Here is a 21,931-nt window from a genome sequence, read left to right as displayed (position 1 = left end):
TACGCAGACACATGCAGTCACACAAGACTGAGTAACTTAGCTGTGATTTGCAAACTTGGTCACATTGAATTTAATATTCCTTTTAACTAGTTGACAAAATTCAAGTATTTCTTTAAAAAGAAATAACGCTTCTTGGCCTTAGATGGCTTTTGTTTGTATTTTTAGCATGAATATAGAGTTGTACTTTATGTATCATCTGTGACTGTTCTGTTCATTGAAGAGTTAATCTGTTTGTGGCTATATAATATTTATATGACCATTTTAGTAATGTAATATATTCTGTTCATATTTTTAGCTCTGTAAATTGTATATTAAAGTATTTTTATAAAAAAAAGTAACTTGTTTGTAAAAAAATATATATTATTATTATTATTGTTGCTATATTTGAGGAAGTATGTCCTTTTTTTTCTTCACATCTGAATATCCATTTATCTGGATTTCTGATTCAGTTAGGTATATGTAAATGTCAGTTGGTTGTAAAGTCTCCAGAAGGTATTTATAGTCTTTTGGACAACAGGTAGCATAGAGATGTTGAATTCCTAGTTAGGAAAAAACTTGATATTTTTATTTAATGATTTAAAGGTCTAATGACTTAACTTATAACTATGAGTTGTCATAATGTAAATTATTTTGTATATTTTCCTTTAACCTTGGCACCACCCTTTGAGGGTCTGTAAGTTATTCTGTTATAAAATGAATTTCATAGTCCTATGTTATCATGATTTCACTGTTAAATATAGAAAATTCTTGATTAGTTTTTTCCTCTTGCAGATGTCAAATAAACTCTCTCTTCATTGGCATGTTCTTGGAATACTGTTTTTTAACATTCGAAGCAGCATTACTGTCAATTTTCTGTTTTTCTGTTGCAGAATTATTCTCTACATTGTCACCACCCCTCTGGAATTCCACCTAATATAGTGGTGGCTCTAACTTAACAAGAGACGCTAGTGCTACTGTAACCTCACAAAATCCTTCACCTTATACTACCCCATTTTTATTATTTGTCTTATGTCCTTGTGACCCTGGGCAAGTCACTTAATCCTCCATAGCCCCAGGTACGTTAGATAGATTGTGAGCCCACCGGGACAGAGATGGAAAATGCTTGAGTACCCGATTGTAAAACCGCTTAGAAAACCTTGATAGGCGGTATATAAAATCCTAATAAACTTAAACTTAAGTTTCTCACCTCTGTCTCCCTTCTCTTCCTTTTTCACTTTCCTTCCTTCCTTCTCTCTCATCAAGTCAGTGGCACTTTCTCTTTTGAGCATCCTGAAAGTGAAGGCCTGCCCTGGTCTGCAGTAGCATTGGCAGCTTTTTCTCAAACCTAGTAGAAGAAGTTATGTTGTGGGCTGCATCAGCTTTAATGCAAATTCCATAAGGTGGTTTGCAGTAGTGAGCTTGGACGTGAGATTTTGGAGGTCTGTTTAGTAATCATACAGTATTATGTGGTTTTGGGCAGAAGTGAGGAAAAAAATGGAAAATAAGTTTTCTAATTTGAAATGGTATGTTTTGTCTAAATCAAAGCTTAACATTCCAGGAGAGAAGCTGGATGTGAAGGGGAGATAGATGCTGGTTCCTGGGACTAGAAGGAAGATATGCTTATCCTGTTGGTGAGGGATAGAAAGAAAGAGATTCTGGACATATAAAAAGAAGGGGTATGCTGGGCATGGGAAAAGACGGTAAGACAGAGAAGGGAGATGGATGATGGATATGGACAGAGAAGAAATGTCAAAAGGACAAGGGGGGGGAAGTGAAGAGAAGAGGGGTGTCAAGGGTCATGGACTTGATGATATCACCTTTCTGTGGTACAAATAAAGTGTTCCCTACTGGGCTCATAATTTATCCCCCCCCCTTCCTTTTTATGAAGCCACATTAATGTTTTTTTATCACTGGCCGCAGCGGAAAAAGCTCCGACGGTTGCAGAATTCCTATGAGCTTCAGAACTTTTATCGCCACAGCCAGTTATAAAAAAACGCTAACACGACTTCATAAAGGGGGGGGTAGGTTTTTATACCTGGGGCAGTGGAGGGTTAGTGACTTGCCTAGGTTCTCAGCCCACCGCATTAACCATTAGGCTCCTCCTCCTCCTCCTCCTCCAAATAAGCCATAAACCAGAGATTGGGACCAACATGATCAGAAAAATAAAATGACCAGACAACAAAAGTAGAAAAAGTAATTTTATTTTCTGTCTTGAAAGAATGTCAGTTTTTGGAATGTGTATCTGTCAGAGTTGGTGTTAGGGGAGTGAAATATAACATATGCTAACAGTGCTGACTTCCAGATTTTCTAAGCATTGAACGCTAAAAGAGAACAGTCCATACTTTGATTGTAAGTGACTATGATTGCAGTCATTGTATGTTCTGAAAACAATTTTTACTTCTGTGTCATTCTTACGTGCTATTTTTTTTTTTTTAAATTTTCATTTAGTAATATGCATTAGGTGCTTTGGTTCATTGGGACCTATTTATTAAAAAAAGGTTAAAGTTCTTCACAAAAGTAGAAAATTTACCCATACTGACCACTCAAGTTTCATCATTCTTTCAAAAAATGAAATAAGGAATCTGGATTTGTCAACATAGAGAAGTTTTCCATTTTTATAATTAGGCCCCATCTGTAAGTCTTATCCTTCATTTTTACTCAGTTTGAAAGAACACACCACCTGTCAAAGGGACAGACAGTTTCTAATAGATCTTGGCAACAATGTCTTGTTTTGTGTGCTAGTTGTAACGACCTGTATTTGTTTAAGCATGTTGCTGAGTTAGTTAACTGTTTAATAATAAAATATCCATTTTAGAATTTCTGCTGATTGGAACTTGCGTGTATCAGCTTAAAGAAGTTGAGAAGCATCATTCCATAGGATCCAGATGTGTTGGTCCTTCTAAAAGTATCACAATTAGCAAAGATCACAAGACATTAGAAAGAATCCTTCTGCTAACTAATGATGCACATGCCATTAAAGTACTAGATAAATTGGTGGTGTCCATGAATTAGACTGGGAGATTTTCAGAACATTATAGTAACATAGTAAATGATGGCAGATAAAGACCTGAACGGTCCTTCAAGTCTGCACATAAGTTATACCCATTAAAAAATACATGATTAAATTAACGTGTCTCGTCTTTGATATTTCTGGGCCACAGACTGTAAAATCTGGTATTGCTCTAGGTTCCAAATGCTAAAGTTGCCATCCAAACTCACTCCAGCCTATCTATCCCGTTGTTTGCAGGATATCTACCATAAAGTCTGAACAGTAACATCCTCATGTTCCAAGTTAGTGGAGTTCTCATTGATGCCCACCCCAGGCCATCCTACACTGAATCACCATATATGGGACACAGACTGTGCAAGTCTGTCCAATACCAACCTTAGTTTTTTAATTTATGTCCTTCGTTTTCTAATTAGAGATCCTCTATTTTTATTCCACACTTTTTTGAACTCCATCACTGTTTTCTTCTCCACCACTTCCCTCAGGAGGGCATTCTATGCGTCTCTCTGTGAAGAAGAATTTCCTAACATTGCTCCTAAATCTTCCTCTCTGTAACCTCAAATTATGTCCTCTAGTTTTACTTTTTTTTCTTCTCTGGAAAAGATTTGGTTCTATATTAATACCTTTCAGTTATCTAGAGCTTGTGAGCTGGAGACAATAGAGTAGAAATAGCAATGGATGCTTACCAACATTGTGTGCCCAACTGTTTGTGCAGAGAGAGGTTCTGGGGATCTGATGTCATTGCAAGGTGTCTGAAATATTCAAAACCATACCTTACCTGTAGCACGGCTGCAGGGTGTGGCCAAAGGGGTGTGCATAAGGGGCACAGCAGGCCCCTTGAGAGCAACAAAGGAGTTTAATAATGTCAGGTAAATTCACTGTAATATTTCAAAGTAAAATCTAAATATCTTCTGTTCTCTAGTACCCCACAGTAATGCCCCATGGACAAACATTGGGTCACTTGGGCAAATTCTATAAGAAGCGCCCAAAGGTTAGGCGCCGATATTGGCACTGTTCAGCACAATTCAAGTACAGTTGGCTGCTGTTTAGTGAATTGCGCTGAACGGTGCCTATTTGGGCACCTATTTTGGAGGCGCCCAATAAATAGGCCAGCTCTATGCACAGCTAAAAGTTAGGCGCCAATGGGAGTGCTTAAGCACGCTTAAGAGCACCGATTTTTGTCACAAAGCGTTTAATACATAGCTATGCCTATGCTTAACATGCATAGCGCCTATTTTTTTTAAGGCCGCCTAAATTTTTAGAGGCGCCTTGTTAAAGAATCGCTCTTTCTTGATAGGCTTCTAAGTTGCAACTATTGCTGATTAAAAAGCTTAATTGAGCTATTATTCAATTTAGATAGGCGCCTATCTAGTTGGGCGCCTCCAAAATAAGTGCTTAACATAAGGCGCCGGTTACAGAATTTGGGCCTAAGTCACAAGTAGTGCTCTCTGCAGGAGTAAGCATCCTTCAGACCCTCCTATGTCTTGCCTTGCTTCTCCTCTACAATGACTGAGACTAGGGGATTTATTAAAAAAAAAAAATGGTACAGCTATGATACTTATTCCTGGAGGACAAATGTTCCACCTACCCAAACCAGTTTTGCTTCCACATGTGGAAACACCAGGCTTGGATACTACTTTTCAATAAAATTTCTTAAAGACTGTTTGGAATGTTACCAGAATTAACCAGGAAGGGAAACAGCCAACTCTGACAGTTTTCTCAGGATACAGTCATTAAAATGGAGGATATGGGGGGAAAAGTTTCTCAAGATAAAGAGGCTCCAGAGTTTGTAAACTGAATTTGCAACTCTTAAGACGGCTGGCTCAACAGCAATCAAAGACAGCGAAAGCAGCTTAATGCGGTTTTAAAAAGGTTTGGATAATTTCCTAAAAGTCCATAAGCCATTATAAGATTGAACTTGGGACAATCCACTGCTTATTGCTAGGATAAGCAGCATAAAATTTGTTTTGGGATTTTGCCAGGTTCTTGTGACCTGGATTGGCCACTGTTGGGATACTGGGTTTTAGGGACCTTCGGTTTGTCCCAGTATGCCAACTTATGTTCTCTCTACCTGTAATAGCTTAGACTGCCTAATAAATTTACTTAGAGCCAGGAATCTTGAATTATTGAATTTCCCCATAATAAGATTTCTCTCAGCTGAACTATTTTAATGAAGTAATTTCCATAAAAGATGATGTAGATGTTTCTTTCTGGTGTTATCTTTCCTATAAAGCTGGTACAGTGAGTAGTGAAGAAGGAGCCTTTTGTTTCTTTGGAGGGAGATAGTTTTAATTTAATAAATTTCCTGGAAATTTCAACAGGTGGGGGGCCATTTTCAATAGGATGTCTAAGTCCACCTTTGGACATTTCCTGCAAGATGTCCAAAAATCTGGGTTGCAAAACGTCCAACTTTTTTTTTGTTTTCTATAACTGACCCGGCTAGACGTCCTGGCCCTTAGGATGTCTTATCTTTTTTGGCCATTTCTGAATATTAAAATGTCCAAATGGAAACCATCCAAAACAAGCCCATTTGGATGTGGGTGGGGGCCAGCATTTTAATGGACTAGTCACAAAGACATGCCAACAGAACAATGGGGCACCTTGGGGAGCATTGCTGTGAACTTCACATAAAGGGTGCCAGGTACACATAATAATAATAATAACTTTATTCTTCTATACCGCCACAATCTTGCGACTTCTAGGCGGTTTACAATCAAGAGTGCTGGACATTCAGCGAAATACAATAAGTAGATATTCAGAGGAAATACAGAGATCAGAGACCTCAGGAGGCAATAGTATAGAAATACAATTTGCTGAGCGAAAATGTAATATGTACATTTTAGTAGGTAATGTCCGACAGGACCTGTTGGGGATAAATAGCAATGTAAAGTTACGATAAGATGAAGATAACAGATTATATTTATAACAGTGCTGTAAGTTCAGGTGGAATAGGGAGGGGGGAGGGAGGTTATGTCACCATAACCCCCTTATAGCAGTGTTTCTCAAATCGGTCCTGGAGTACCCCCCTTGCCAGTCAGGTTTTTCAGGATATCCACAATAAATATTCATGGAAAGATTTGCGTACAATGCAAACCAATCTCATGCCTATTCATTGTGGAAAACCTGACTGGCAAGGAGGTACTCCAGGATCAACTTGAGAAACACTGCCTTATAGTATATGGGAACCCTCCGAAACCTACTATACTCACCTATCTACCACCCCAATAGCCCATATGGCTGCAGGTAGGTTTGGATGGGATTTGGTGTGCTCACACTTTCCATTATAGATGTAGTGGGTAGCATGTGATATGGGCCTGGATCTTCCTCTCTATGGTTCATTACACTGGGGGTTTTGGGTTTTTTTTTTTCCTCTGTAATAACATGGAGTGTTATATGCTTACTATTGGTAGGATTATCTTATTGGAATCTTGTAAGTTTTCTAGGATGTCAGTAGGAAGGAATTCATTACACTGCCCACCAAGCTATTCCAGACACCTGCTTGCTGCTTTACTAAGATGTTCTGTAAGAAGATCTGCAACTGTCATAGAGGCTGGTATGTACTGTTTCTCTGTCATCTTTGGGGGAAGGGAGGCAGGATGGGATCAGACTACTGGAGGAGTGGGGAAGGGACCATGCTTTCATCACTCCAGTGGACATCTGGACAGTTTTGGTACTTTTTTGGCCCTCAGACGGTCTTAAAATAAGTCTACCTTTGGATATCTAGGGAAATGTTTGATTATCCCTGCAAGATGTCCAACTTAAGACCGCCAAATCCTGCCCAAAACATGCTCCCTTAACATTTAGATGGGGGGGGGGGGGGGGGTAAGAAGTCTAAAAACTTAGTTTTGAAAATCGGCACTTGGATGTTTTGGTGATTAAAACATCCCAAGTGCTGGTTTTTTTAACCTCTTTATTTTTTGAAAATGAACCCCATTACATTTATTGAAGAACTGCTACTTTGTCAGTTTCACTGCAGAGAAAGATACAATTTTGGCATTAAAGTTATTTTAAAAGCAAATTCTTTTTTATGGTCAGAAGATTCATATGTTATTAAAAAAAAAAAAAAAAAAGACATATGAGTATATCCTACTCAACAAAATGTCCAGAATTGCTATTTCTTGTAGCAGAGAGATGGAGATATCCCTCTATACACTTAAATTTGAAACATTTGCTCTGGGAATCATAAGACATTCAATCAAATACTTCTTGAGCATTTCTAACTCTGAAATGTTACAACTTAAGAAAATTGTCTACAGACAAATATTTAATCTTTTGAAGAGTTCTAGAATCCTTCCATTTCCTTGGCCATAAACATTATGCCCTTAACAATAACAGTCTTAAAAAATCTGTAAATCTACCATTGGAGATTTCAAATTCCTGAGTGGCTTCCTGTGATTCAAAATAATTAAGTGCCAGATCCTTTTAAGTCCATTATAGCCTCACCCATCATCTCTAAAATAATCTTAGTATATAGGTCACTGGAGATGACATTGACAGCCTCAGAAAGTCCACTGGTAGTGTTAGTTTTGAATCCTCCCTTGACCTCCAGAGTATACAACCACATTCATTGTCTCTATTCCTTTCCCAATGGAGACTGCAAGAGAGAAGAAAAATGTACTCTAAACAGGGCCAGCTTTCCAAGGGTGTCATCCCACTAGCATGGGATGCCATTTTAGGGGGGAAAATCATCTAGTTCAAATGGCGAGGATTCTAACTGACCCAACCAATTCCTCAGACATTCTTAGGAATGGCAAGAAATAAATATTTGTACAATCCATTTCTGCACCGAGAACGTTGTTCAACAAGAGAAAAGATAAAGCAATTTGGCATTTTTTACATTGCAGCCCCCAGCTGGATTTTTCTTTTCCTGTATAAATTTTGTTAGATATTTATAGGCATTAATGAGACACCTATGATTTGAGAACATTAAGGGCTCCTCTTACGAAGGTGCAATAAGGTTTTTTGCGCACGCACAAAATTACCATGCGCTATAGTGCGTGGTAATGGAGGCGGTAGTGGCTAGCGCACTCGGGAATTTAATGCATGCTATTGCGCGTGTTAAGGCCCTAGCGCACCTTTCTAAAAGGAGCCCTAAATACAATTTCATAGTTCCCTGCATTCATGTTTATGAACAAGAGATAACTATAGGCTTATTTGTCTGGTTGCACAAATAACCATACAAATACTTTGATGAAACTGGTTTTGTGACACTCGTCTAGCTGGATTTTATTCAGTCATTTGCAAAATGAGATGCCATATTGATCTTATAATTAGAAACATAGAAGATGACGGCAGATAAGGGCCATAGCCCATCAGGTCTGCCCACTCTACTGACCCACCCCCAAGTCTACTATCCTAGGGATCCCACTCCTGGTGACAGGTTCCCTTGGCTTAACCCTCTAAGGGATCCCACATGGGCATCCCATTTGCTCTTAAATTCTTGCATGCTGTTTGCCTCGATCACCTGCACCGGGAGCTCGTTCCAAGGATCAACCACTCTCTCGGTGAAGAAATATTTCCTGGTGTCACCATGAAATTTCCCGCCCCTGAGTTTGAGCGGATGCCCTCTTGTGGCTGAGGGTCCTTTGAGAAAGAGAATCTCTTCTTCCATCTCGATACGGCTGGTAATATACTTAAACGTCTCGATCATGTCTCCTCTCTCCCTACGTTCCTCGAGTGAGTACAGCCGCAAATTTTTCGGCCTTTCCTCGTTCTATAGATCCTTGAGCCCCGAGTCCATCCTGATGGCCATCCGTTGCACCGACTCTACTCTCAGCACATCTTTTCGGTAGTGTGGTCTGGTTTGTATGCTTTTACAATTTATTATGTGTATAGATAGATTTATTGTGTTGGCATACATGTAAAGTGCTTGATGTTTCTGTTAGTTTTGTATGAAATTTATTATCAGTTTTTAGCTTATTGCATGCATAGACTTAACTGTTAGATGGGTGGTCTATACATATTTTTGTTGAATAAATGTTCTGCTTGATGAAATTTAAAAATATTTCTGTACTCAGAGCCGGTGTTTGTCATAATTGCTGAGTCAAAACCTAAACTATACTATGTTTCTCCCAGAGTAACTTCCCTGTTGTAATCATCACCATAACCAGTGTTACATGGCTATGACATCACAATGAGACTTGGTTTCCCAGGAAATGACATGGTGATCAATTACAACAAGGAAGTCATTTCCTGGGAAACCAAGTCCCATTGTGATGTCATAGCCATGCAACACTGAGCATTATGATGTTCTAGAACTCTTTATTGAAGTTCACTGTAAGGGTATCAGCATTTCACTCAGCTCACAGGGTTCAACAGCATGGAGATCATTCAGGGTTCATGATAATGGCCACAGCTGAAGAACATACCCCGTGTGACGGAGATTTTAAAATGGAGTCTCTGATAGCAAAAACTCCATGTGTTTCTGATCATATGAAAATGGTTGATTCCCCTGAGATCTCAATAAATTCACTGCTTTCTTCTGTGTCTCCCATGTGTGATCAGACAGCAGCCGGTGACTCTGACTTGCGATCTGTGATAGAAGAAACGGCTTTTCAGGCTTTAACCGACGGGCCCTTGGTAAAGAGACCACGATTTACTTTCTGTGATGATGGATTTGTAGAAGTTAATGATTTTCTGTCCCTCACTTTTCCCAAAAAACTGTGGAAAATTGTTGAAAGTGAGCAGTTTAAGTCAATTTGGTGGGATGATGAAGGGAACTATGTGGTGATTGATGAAGAACTTTTCAAAAGAGAGGTGCTTGAAAGAAGAGGCCTTTTCAGAATTTTTGAGACTGACTGCATGAAGAGTTTTATCCGCCAGCTCAACCTCTATGGCTTTAGCAAAATACGACAAGATTTTCAAAGATCTGCTTCTCTTGCTGAATTTCTAGCAGAAGAAAAAGCAGTCACAGCATTAAACAAGGTAAAAGCATGCCATTGAGTATTCTGAGCTGTACAGATGTGGGAAAACTTATATATGTAGGCAAGCAAAGAAAGTCCTGTGTGTATATGAATTGTGCGGAAATTGGACTGACTATATTTATAAGGCTCCTGAGATTCCTTATTATTGAGATTTTGAGGTATGATGGATCTGATTAAGGTAAAGCAAAACTGATAACCTGCCTTTGTTGCAAAATGAGGAACGAGAGCCCTGTGATTCAGTTATAAGAAACTGCAGACAAATTACATACCTGTCCAGGTTCCAAGGTTTGTTCTTATTAAATTTTCATAACAAAATAAAAGGCAGGCTGCAACAGAAACGGCCTTCATGTTCAGGAAGAACCTCACGGGTCACCTGATATGAAAATGTGAAAATTAGTCTGCTGTTCAGGCAGTCAACATGATCCATTTGTTAACATTCAAAGGTGCTCTTGTTCATTTGTACCAGAGCTGCTATACTGGGTAGTGTAAAATAAGCCCCCCCAAAAAAAGCAATCTGACATAATAACATAGTCTGCCCTGTAATCCCATGCATTAGAATTCATGATTAAATTAAAATGTCATTATTTGTTATTTCTGGGCTATAGATGTCTACCCGGTACTGACTTAGGTTCCAATTAATGGAGTTACCGTTGAAGATCACTCCAGCCTATCCAAACCATCTCCTTTGCTGGATTCAGACCATGAAAGTTTGCTCATTCATATTCTAATTAACGATCCTCTGTGTTCATCCCACGCTTTTTTGAAGTCCATCACCGTTTTCCTCCACCACCTCCCTCAGAAGAGCAATCCAGACATCTACCACCCTCTCTGTAAAAAATAATTCTCTAACATTGCTCTTATATCTACCACTCCTCAGCCTCAATTTATGTCCTCTAGTTTTACCAATTTCCCTTCTCTGGAAAAGATTTGGTTCTATATTAATACCTTCCAAATATTTAAATGTCTGTATCATTTCACCCCTGTCCCTTCTCCCCTCTAGAGTAGAGAATGACACGGGGCCAAATTTTTCTCCATCCCTGCGGGAACTCATTTTCCTGTCTCGTCCCGCAAGTTCTTTTCCTCCAGGGGATGGGACGGAGAAATTGAGTTCCTGCGGGGACGGGGAGAAATTTGTTCCTGTGTCATTCTCTCCTTCAGAGTACACATGTTGAGGTCTTCTAGTCTCTTCTTCTTTTGGCACAAACCTCCTACCAGTTTTGTCACTTTCCTCTGGACTGCTTCAAGTCTTTTTATATCCTTGGCCAGGTATGGCCTCCAAAACTGAACACATGTTTTTCTACATTTTTAAAATACTTTGTTTTGAAAACTGTTTTGTGGGGCTTGCTTATGTCTGCTGTCCCACAACACAAGATACTCACACACAAGATACTGAAAACTTAACAAGTCCAACTTGATTTGATTGGCCACACAAGAGTCGGTGACATATAACTGATACTACATATTTGTTTAGATAATGCTATTTTCCACATTATGGAAGGGCCCGCTTGATAACCGAATGGACACTGTGATGACAGACTTGATTCCCAGACCATGGGCTGGTGGTAAGAGACAGCCTTCAGAGGGAAGAAATACCAGCCACCATGTGATAGCAGTGCTGCCCGATTCAGGGAAAAATTTTTTGATTCAATTCAGCCTACTGAATCGATTTTTCGATTCGTTTTTCCTGCCTGATCAGGCATTTTTTTCAAATGTTCTGGCAGGTTTATTTTGTAGTCTTTCCAACCACCCCACCCTCCTTGCCCTCTCCAACCCTACGCCAGCGCTGTGGAGTAAACAAAATAAAAAATACTTTTCCTCTCTCTGTTAGGTCCTGGCTCATGCTCGCTGTCTAACACCAGCTCTGATGGATACATATTTCAAATCTGACATATTGGAATCAAAATAGAAAATAAAAGGGTCTCTTTCTACCTTCCACTGCCATATCCAACATTTGTTTCTTTCCCACTGTCTATCATATCTCTCTCTCTCTCCCTGCCTTGTGCCCTGGGTCAAACCTCTAATCTACTCCATGCAGCATTTTTCCCTTTCTTCTCTCCATTAAGATGTGCAACATTTCTTTCTCTCTCCCCATGCACTATCTCTCCATGCCCTCCACCCTATGTCCAACATTTCTCCCTCTCTCTTCTCTTTCCATGTCTCCCTCCCCTCCACCATATGAAGGATTTCTCTCTCTCACCCTTCTCTGCCTCTTTATTTCAACTTTTCCTTCCTCTCCTTCACCCCAATTCTTCCTCTCCCCTTCTCCCCTTTCTCTTTCCTTCCCTCCCATCTCCCTATGTAACAGTACACCACTGACCCACCCCCACCGTGAGACTGGCATACCTCCGAGGCTTCCTAAAGCAGCAGCGGCAGTGCTCTGAATGGCCTGCTTCACACCCTTCCCCGCTAGGGCTTCTCTCTGCTGCATCATTGATGACATCATCAGTGACATGGCAGAGGGAAGGTCACAAAGTAGGCCAGTCAGAGTGTTGCCGCTGCTGCTGCTGCTTTTAGAGGTCTCGGAGGTATGCCAGGTCTCACTGGGGTGGGGGGTCGCTGAATCAGTGAGTCTGATTTTCTCGGACAATGAATTGATTCACCGAAGTGAATCGTGCAGCATTATGTAACAGTGACACCCATCAGGTTCTAAGGCTTTCTATTGAGTACTGTCACTGTATGAATGAATAATAGAGTAAGGGAACCAAATTGAAGGGGGAGAGATGGGAAATCCTATATATAATAAGATCCAAAAGGAAAGAGGATCATCCCTTCCCCATCATATGCTGTGCATTCACTTAATGACCAAATGGCCATCACATACAACCCTGCTATGGAATATTCTAACCACAGATACACAGATTCAGAATCTCCAAACTTCAATCCACAAACTTATTTTTATATAACTTTAAGATGTAATTAAAATCACTTGCCTGAATTATCTTCTCCATGCCCACTTTCTTCAAATAGTCCATCTCTGCATCAAGAAAATGAAAAACTGTGACTGGCAAATTCAGTTACAGGCAGGGCCAGCTCAACCATTAGGCAGAACTGGGCAATTGCCTAGGATAGCAGCTTCTGGGGGAAACAAAGAACAGCTGGAGTCAAAACAAATTAGTTCCTGACAATTCCACAAACTGAAAGGAACAACAGGAGGTAATTATAGTAGCAAGGAGGGTAGACATATGTTGAACAGCTCAGTTAGCCAGAGTATCATGATGGGGAGGGGACTACAAGCCTAAAGGTTTGCCTAGGGTACCTAATACCCTTGTGTTAGCCCTGGCTACAAAATACATTTATTCACACTAATTACGCAATAGGTATAATTACTTTATAGGGAAGTTAATATACAGTGTGCCATTGTAAGAAGATGATCCTTGCGGGAAAGGGAAAAATCTCCATAAAGCCGAAATAATCATTTGTGAAACTGTGATGGTGCTAGAAGCCCAAAGCAACATCAGGAAGCTACTAGGTCAAAAATATTTACAGACCCAAACTAATTATCAAAATAAAACAAATCAATTTGCCTACTGTTGCTTATTTCTCTGTATCTGTATAATTTACTTGCTTTGTTTTTGTTTAGTTACAGTTCTACCATAACCCAAATTTTAGAAGAGACTATCCCCATCTGCTAGGACGTATGAAGAGAAGAGTTGGCATTAAAAATGCTGTTCCAGTTACTTGCTCATTGGAACAAGATTTTGGAAAAAGCAGTCCAAAAAGCACAGAAAATCCAGAAGCTCAGAAATCTGACTTGGGACTCGATTCCAGCCCACAACAAAGTGACCATTTTCCATCTGCTTCAGAGGACGCGACACAAAACTCTGAAAATCCCATTGCCAGCCAGAGGCCACCCAATGCAATGAATCGTATGCGAAGTGGGTACGCAGCTCAACCTTCTACTTCCGTCAAACCACCAGAACACTGTGCTACAGAACCTAGTGCTAAGCTAAGTCAGTTGGCACCCTTCCACCAACCACAACATACCTGTCATAATCGAGTTAATACCCATGACATAGATTCCACTACAACCACCTCAGCTACCTCTCTTTATCATGTAATACCTCCGGTACCAAACAGTCCTTTTGGGCATATGATGGGGTTTCCTTCATTCCAGACAATGTTCCCTGATATTTCAGTGATGCAGGCTCATCTGGCTAGTTTACTTCCATTCTGTAATCCATGGTTCTCAATGCCGATGATTGCAGCCGCATCTGCGATTTCCATGTCAAGGTCTTCTCATCATCGAACTCCATCATACCACCATTGCCCAAACTGCAACTGCTCCGTAAACAATTCCAATTCTACTAAAGGGGGACCGAAGTCCAATGAATACATGGGATACCATAGATAAAGTAAATGATTCCAAAAATTGCAGATTATTTACAAAAAAAATCATCTTTCATGTAATCTGAGATATCTGAAAAAAAAAAAAATAAAACATATTATTCAAGTCTTCCAGTTTTGCCTGCCTCTTTTAATATTCCACAATCAAGAAACAGTAGAGACTTGGTCATAGTTTTGGAAGTGGGCAGATATCTAGCTTGCACTGGGACTAACATAATTGGCCAAAAAGAATATTAAATGACCACAGTCCAGTCCATATGAAAAAATAGCAATTCAGCAAAGCTTTCATTCTTTTGGTGCTAGATGAAAATACCCAGAAAAATTCCCCGAAACCAAACATCAGTACTCTAGTGGTCTTATTTCAAGGCTTCTCGTTCAACCTACTTCTCTATCTGTATACCTTAAACCAGTGTATCAAAAACTGTGTTCCGCGACCGTCTGACTGCCTACAGCAGGACTGCCCAAGTCCAGTCCTCGAGATCTATTGGCAGGCCAGGTTTTCTGGATATCCACAATGAATATGCATGAGAGAGATTTGCCTGCACTGCCTTCTTGGTATGCAAATCTCTCTCATGCATGTTCATTGAGGATATCCTGAAAACCTGGCCTGCAAGTAGATCTCGAGGACCGGACTTGGGCAGCCCTGGACAGGATGGCAATCAGCCAGTGCTGGCACCTCTCCTCTCTGACCCTCCTCCCTACTGGCACTCCCCCACACACACACTGGCAGCTCAAGGCCTGTCTGGAGGGCCTTCACACATGCACATGATGTCATCATGGCTACGTCCAAGCACTTCCGGATGCCTCGAGCCGCGGCCACTATGTTTACTTTGCGGAGGCTTAACAAAGTTTGTGGGACACTGCCTTAAACAATAATTTAAGGGTATACACTTTTTATTATGACCACACTTCTGTATTTTATGACTAATTTCTCAATTCCACATTCTACCTGTTTGTACCATACGGTAATTGTTGGCACGATACCTTCTTGGATGGGTTTTTTAAAAAAACAAAAAAAGAACCCAACAGTAGAGTAACACCCTAATTTTACTTAAATTTGAAAGACGACGTATATAGGTGAAAATTTCATGAAACACATCTCCTTAGAAACAAGTCTGTCCCCTAATAACCTTTTGATATAGAGTTCCATCTAAACTAGATTTTCAGAAACATTAGGCTCCTCTAGTGGTAGAATGGTTTTAAAAAAAAAATTTTTAAGCATTGCTGGTTCTGTTTCTTTATGATCACATCTAATTATCCCCTCCCCATTTACAAAACTGTGATAGCGGTTATTAGCACAAGGAGCCACGCTGAATGCTCCCGATGCTAACATAGTAGATGACAGCAGATAAAGACCCGAATGGTCCATCCAGTCTGCCCAACCTGATGAGTATTGGGAGCAGCACAGAATAGTCAGTGTGGCTCCCTGTGCTAATAACTGCTATCACAGTTTAGTAAAAGGAGGGGTATGTTAATAGAGGTTGGGAGTGGCAACAATTATTGTACCAGAAAAATAAAAATGGTCAAAATTGTGTTTACCATAGGAGATGATGACACAACTAAAAATTGTACTGGTTAAGACACCTGTTTAGACTTACTGTGTGACCTTTGGTAAAATATTATTGGTGGGGGGGCGAACAAGTTCTCAGCCCAACCAAAAGGAGAATGACGTAGATATGGTTCAATCAATGATCTGAAACAATGTCAAAACAGAGAATTACGTTTCTGCAAATTGGCACAACGAAATAAGACAAACACTCTTTTCAGGCAAAATGACACGCAGAATTTAGGAAGTTGATGGTTAGGCTGAGAACTTTTCAGCACCCCCTCGTAAACGCTGAGCTTCCCATAAGGGCAGCTCAGCATTTAGCCTGCGCTCCTGAGCTGCACATCTTTGTAAAAGGACCTGTATAATTGTTGAAGCAAGCAGGAAAGAGCCTGGATGTGGCGACAGACCATGCAAAATAGATTTCCATAATAATCTCTCGCATTGATTTGATTTTTTTTTTTTTTCGTTTTGTAGTATCTGGGAGAAAGGTTATACATGATAGAAATGTAACACACTGTAATCCCCCCCAAAAAGCTGTATAAAATGAGTGTCTAGTACAAATTTAAAGGAAAGAAGTAATTTAGTAAGTACTGTAACAGAGAGTGACATAATGTTATTGAAATGTGATCTTATAAATCATTGCTATAATAAACATATTATACAGAAGGCTTGTCTTGGGGTTTTCCCTTAATTATCATGAGTACTCTGACAAATGTGCGTCTGTTTTCTCTTCTGTGCAAGAGCTGTAATATGTATTTACTCCCTTTTGTGTGTGCCCAGAAAATCAAGTGGGTGGGCCCAAAATGTCTCTCTAATTCCTCCCTCAGCACCTCCCAACTTAAAATATAAATGTATTAGCTCATGGAGGTCCCCAAGCTCTGTCAGCTGAAGACTTCCTCCAAAGATGGCCAGAACTCCCTTTTACCAAGCTTGGCAGGCAACAGCAGCGTCTCCTTGAGCTTAGTTATCAGTGGCTCAAAAATGCTGACACTGTCTCTAAGCTTAGTAGAAGGGAGTTTTGGCCACCTTCAAAGTATGTCTGCAGCTGGTGGAGCTTGGGGATCCCACCAGCTACAAGGGTCAGGGCAGGTGTTAGACATGCTAGGACCCAGGACAGAAAATAAAGAAGCCCCCCTACCCACCTCAATTTCTTCTCTTCCATGCCTCCCTTGCAATCTCCCTACCTACCATTACAATCACACTGACAGACCTTCACCAAATACAGAACAAGGAATCACAAATTAGAAATAAAAATATGTAGACAAAAATTGAACTGAGAACATCTGCATATACTGCAACAATGGAGAAATAAATGTTTTTTTCTTTTTCTACTGAACACAACAAAAAGACATCCACTATGCACTTTTCCCAACCTAACATATTTCAGTTAATAAATTCAGAATAAAATGCCTTTTCTACCTTTGTAGTCTGGATCCTTTATTTTTTCATCATGTTGGTTCCAGTTTCTTTTCTGCTTTCCTGTCTGTTGATTGCTAATTCTCCTAGCGTTGCTGTCCATTTGTCTTTTCTTCTCTCTCATTTCATTCCCTCACAATACTTGCCTCAGGCATATTGATCTTTCCATTTTAGCTCTTTCCTCTTTCTTTTTTTTCTTTCACCATTCAATATTCTCCCTCTTTCTAACCCCTTTCCTTGTTTTTACTTTTCAGATACCTATCAAATTTCCATAAAAAACAAAGGAATAGCCATAATGGGTCAGACTAATTAGGTCACAAGAACTTGGCAAAAACCCAAATATTATCAACATTCAATGCTACCAATCCCAGGGCAAGCATTGGCTTCCCCCATGTCTGTCTCCCAAGCAGATTATGAACTTTTCCTCCAGGAACCTTTTTTAAACCCATCTACATAAACCACTGTTACCACATCCTCTGGCAACATGTTCCAGAGCTTAACTATTCTCTGAATGGAAAAAATATTTCATCCTATTGGTTTTATAAAAGTATTTCCCTGTAACTTCATCAGGTGTCTCCTAGTCTTTATAATTTTTGATGGAGTAAAAAATCGATTCACTTGTGTCCATTCTATACCACTCAGGATTTTGTAGACTTCAATCATATCATTCCTCAATTGTCTCTTTTCCAAGCTGAAGAACCCTAACCTCTTTAGTCTTTCCTCATACCAGATGAGTTTCATCCCATTTATCATCTTGGTTGCTCTTCTTTGAATTTTTTCTAATTTTGCTATATCTTTTTTGAGATTCAGTGACCAGAATTGAATTTAATATTCAAGATGAAGTCACACCATGGAGCAATACAGAGGCATTATACTACTCTTATTTACCATCTCTTTTCTAGTAATTCCTATCTTGTTTGCTTTTTTGGCCACCGCCACACATTGGGCTCTCCCATTCCCCATCTCACTCCTTTCCCAGTCTTCGATTCTCGTCCATCTTCAATGCTCCACATTGCCATATTTCTACCCCTGTAATCAATATTCTCTCATTCATTTCCTTGCCACCCCTGCATGGTTCCACCATCCTCAATATCTCCCTCCCTCCACCATTCTAGATCAGCATCTGCTTCCTCTTTATCCCCAGCCCCATATCTTGCTTCCTCTTTCTCCTCTACCATCATAACCTGACATCTCCCTCTCCCTTCCACTTCACTCCCCAGCATCTCCTTTCCCTTCTCTCATCCCTCCTTTCCTCATGGTCCTCCATTTCTTCCTCTCTCTTTTCACACCCAGTCCAGCATCTCTCCCTCATTCCGTTCCACCCCTGGATCCAAACTCTCCCTCCTCCTCCCCATCCTATGCAGCATCTCAACTTCCTTCTCCTCTATCCTCAAGTTCAACATCATTCCCCCTCTTTTCTTCTTCCCACTTTTCTAATGTCAATCTCTCTCTCTCTTGCCCTTGCATCCCAGTTCTAACATCTGTTCCCTCCTCTCCCACTGCATCGTTCCATCTCTACTTCCTCTTCACTACCATGACCAACATATCTCCCTCTCTCCCCTGAACAATATATCTCTCTCTCCCAGGTCCAACATTTCCTCCTCGTTTGTCCTTCACCTCTCCTATTCAGTATCTCTCCCTCTCCCCATCCTACCTACCCATCAAACAAATCTCCCTCTCCTTCTTCCCTCTCATGTCTAACAATTATTCTTCCACCCCCATTTTCAACAATTATTCCTCTTTCCTACCCTTCTATGCAGCATCTCTCCTTCTCTCCCTTTCCTCTACCCCCATGCCCAACAATTGTCCTTTTCTCCTAACCACACTCCCCCCCCATGCAGCATTTTTCAAAGGGTCATCAGCAACATGTAAGAATCACTGCTACTAGCTGACCTGGACACCTTCCCTCTGTGGTGTTCCTCCCATGCTGTAAATAGGAAGTTGTGTAAGAGCTGGAGGGAGGGGAAATGCAGCAGAGGCAAGGCTCTGGGTAGGCCGGCAGTAACAGCAGTGATACTTACATACTGCCAGTGACCCTTTGAAAGATGATGCATGGGGGAAGGGGTAGAGATACCCTGCCAGTGGCCCTGCAAAGAAAGGTGCAAAACAACAGCAGGAGCCTAGCTTGCTCCCCAATGCTGGGTTCAGTGGTGTACCAAGGGAGGGGCGGGGGCGGTCCGCCCTGGGTGCATGGCTTGGAGGGGTGCACAGCTGGCCAGGTCCGGGTCCTCTTGCTCTTCCTTTCCCCCGGCCTGCGCCGCTGCAATCTTACCTCCCCCCCCCGCCGACAAGAAGTCTTTCCAACGTCAATTCTGATGTCAGAGACAACATTCCGGGCCAGTCAGGCAGTGATTGGCTGGCCCGGAACTTCCTCTCCGATATCAGAATTGACGTCAGAAAGACTTCTTGTCGGCAGGGGGAGGAAAGATTGCAGCGGCTCGGACTCGGGGGAAAAGGAAGGGGGAGAGGCGCTTTTTTTTCCACGGCAGGGAGGGCAGTATGTAGGAAGGCAAGCTGGCTGGCTTTAGCACAGCAAGGAGGGAGGGAGATAGGTAGGAAAGCAGGCTGGCTTTGGGGGTGGACAAAATCTGGAAGGAATTGGGGGCAATAAGGACACGGGAAGGAGGCACTGGGGGCACTAAGGACATGGGAAGGAAGGAGGGAGGGAATAGAAAGGGACAATTGTTGGGCCTGAGTGCAGAAAGAAATGAAAGAAAGGATACGCAGTCAATTAATTGATGTCCCCTTTTGATGAAAAAAATAAATGGTCACGTTACCTCTGACTTACTTTCTCTGCAGCAGAGTCAGCAGCCACGCTGAGGTGCAGGAAGGTCCCGCGATGACTCGTCTGCTGGCTCTGCTCCGGAAGAAGTAGGTTACGTCGGAGGGGGTGGACCTGGCAGACACAGTCATTGCGAGACTTTGCCACAACTCCCTGCATCTGCCCGAGCAGAGCCAGCAGATGAGTCATCGCTGGACCTTCCAGCATGCGGCTGCTGAGTCCGCTCTAGAGCAAGTACGTCGGAGTGGGGTGGACTGGCAGCCAGCAGCTACAGTCATCGTGGGACCTTGCTGCATGAAGGGAGAGAAAGGACCAGGACTCCTGGAATGGAAGAGTAGTGGAGGGAAAGAAAGGGGGCAGGGTGATATGGAAGGGTGATGCTGATGGAATTCATGTACAGAGAAAGGGGAGAGACATAAGGGGGAAGGATATTGGAGGGAAAGAAAGGAGGCAGATGCTGATTGAAGAGGGGTGGATGGCGAGAGAAAGGGCAGACATTGGATGGTAGTGGGGAGCCTATGCTGGATGGAAGTGCAGATGGGAGAGATAAGGGAGCAAATGCAGGAAGGAAATGGGAGGTGAGAAAGAGGGGAGCAGATGCTGAATGGAAATGGACAGAGAGGAGAAGGTACTAGATGGAAGGGTTGGAAAAAGAGGGTACATGATGGAAGGAGGGGATAAATAAAAGGAGGGCACATGATGGGGAGAAAAGGATTGAGTTAGGGAAACACTGGAGGGGTAAGGGAAAGAGGTGGCAAGCTTTAGGTAGACAGAAAAAAGAACATTGATGAGAGAGTAGTAAAAATGTAATCTAGACAGATGCAGAAAATGAATTGAAAAGGAAAATGAGGGAAAAAAGGGAAAGGGATTGCAGAAGAGAGGTGTGGGAGAGGGAAGGAGGAGAGAGATGCCAGACCAATGGGGGTGAAAGGAGAGATGGAAGGGGGAGGCATACAGTTTCTGGAAGGGGCATAGGAGAGAAGATGCCATATAGGGGAAGAGAGACGGCAGACAGTGGATGGAAGGAAGAGAGTTACAAGAAGATGAGGAAAGCAGAAACCACAGAAGACAAAGGTAGAAAAAAATTTTCTATTTATTTATTGCTTTAGGAGACATGTGCCACTGTTTCTGTGGTGCACTGTATGTTGAGTCCAGCTTCTTACTGGTTCAATTTAACCTTTGTCTATGCATTTCTATTTTATCCCCCCTTTTACAAAACTGTGGAGCGTTTTTTAGCGCCAGCCGTGGTGGTAGCAGCTCTGATGCTCAGAATTCTATGAGCGTCAGAGCTGTTACCATCGTGGCTAAAATCCACACTACAGTTTTGTAAAAGAGGGAGGGGTTAGTTTGTGATTACATATTCCATACTAGGTGAAGGTGTTTTCTATGTTCTGTGTGTTCGAAAGACATGGGTTTTTGTTAGGATTGACTGCAGGATTGATCTGTACTAGTCTGGCTTGTTTAGTTTTACAATGGGTGTATTTATGTTGTACTGCTCACTGCAGTATGTAAGATGCTGCCTTTTCCTAGGTACTCATGTGTGACATGTGGCTTGTTACTAAAAATCATGTTTTTCGTACAGATGGGGGGGTGTCAAAAAAATGATGGGCCCCGGGTGTCACATATGCTAGGTACTATAGCTGGAAAACCCAGATATCTTGAAAACTCAATGTATGATATGATAAACACTTTTCAAAAAGAGTGTGGTAAAGTCCAATGTAATAAAACAGACACTGCATAGACCAGATCACTACAACTTGAAGGAAAAAGCCTCAGAAAAGAGGCTTTTTCCTTCATATTGTAGTGATCTGGTCAATGCAGTGTCTGTTTTATTATATTGGACTTTACCACACTCTTTTTGAAAGTGTTTATCATATCATAACATATGCTAGGTACGCCACTGCTGGTGTTGTCAAGGGTGCACCACTCTT

General features: G+C 41.3%; 2 protein-coding genes across 2 annotated transcripts in view; one reads left to right on the top strand and one right to left on the bottom strand.

Annotated features, from left to right (window-relative positions):
* The first annotated feature begins 9,331 nt into the window (after positions 1-9,331).
* On the top strand, positions 9,332-14,373 carry LOC117361321 (heat shock transcription factor, Y-linked-like). The gene is made up of 2 exons (XM_033946495.1): positions 9,332-9,910; positions 13,490-14,373. Exons 1-2 carry the CDS (start codon positions 9,332-9,334, stop codon positions 14,258-14,260), a joined length of 1,350 nt encoding a protein of 449 aa, XP_033802386.1. The 3' UTR covers positions 14,261-14,373.
* The window catches only part of LOC117360564 (protein CXorf40A-like), a 66,883-nt gene continuing 57,918 nt past the window's right edge, over positions 12,967-21,931 (bottom strand). Inside the window, exon 6 of the mRNA XM_033944499.1 lies at positions 12,967-12,984. The gene's annotated coding sequence lies outside the window, so the exon portion shown is untranslated. The remainder of the gene's footprint in view (positions 12,985-21,931) is intronic.

The sequence above is a fragment of the Geotrypetes seraphini genome, chromosome 5 (assembly GCF_902459505.1).
Source record: "Geotrypetes seraphini chromosome 5, aGeoSer1.1, whole genome shotgun sequence".
Lineage (NCBI taxonomy): Eukaryota > Metazoa > Chordata > Amphibia > Gymnophiona > Dermophiidae > Geotrypetes > Geotrypetes seraphini.
Note: the sequence above shows the minus strand (reverse complement) of the source record. Positions and strands in the feature narration are given on the sequence as shown.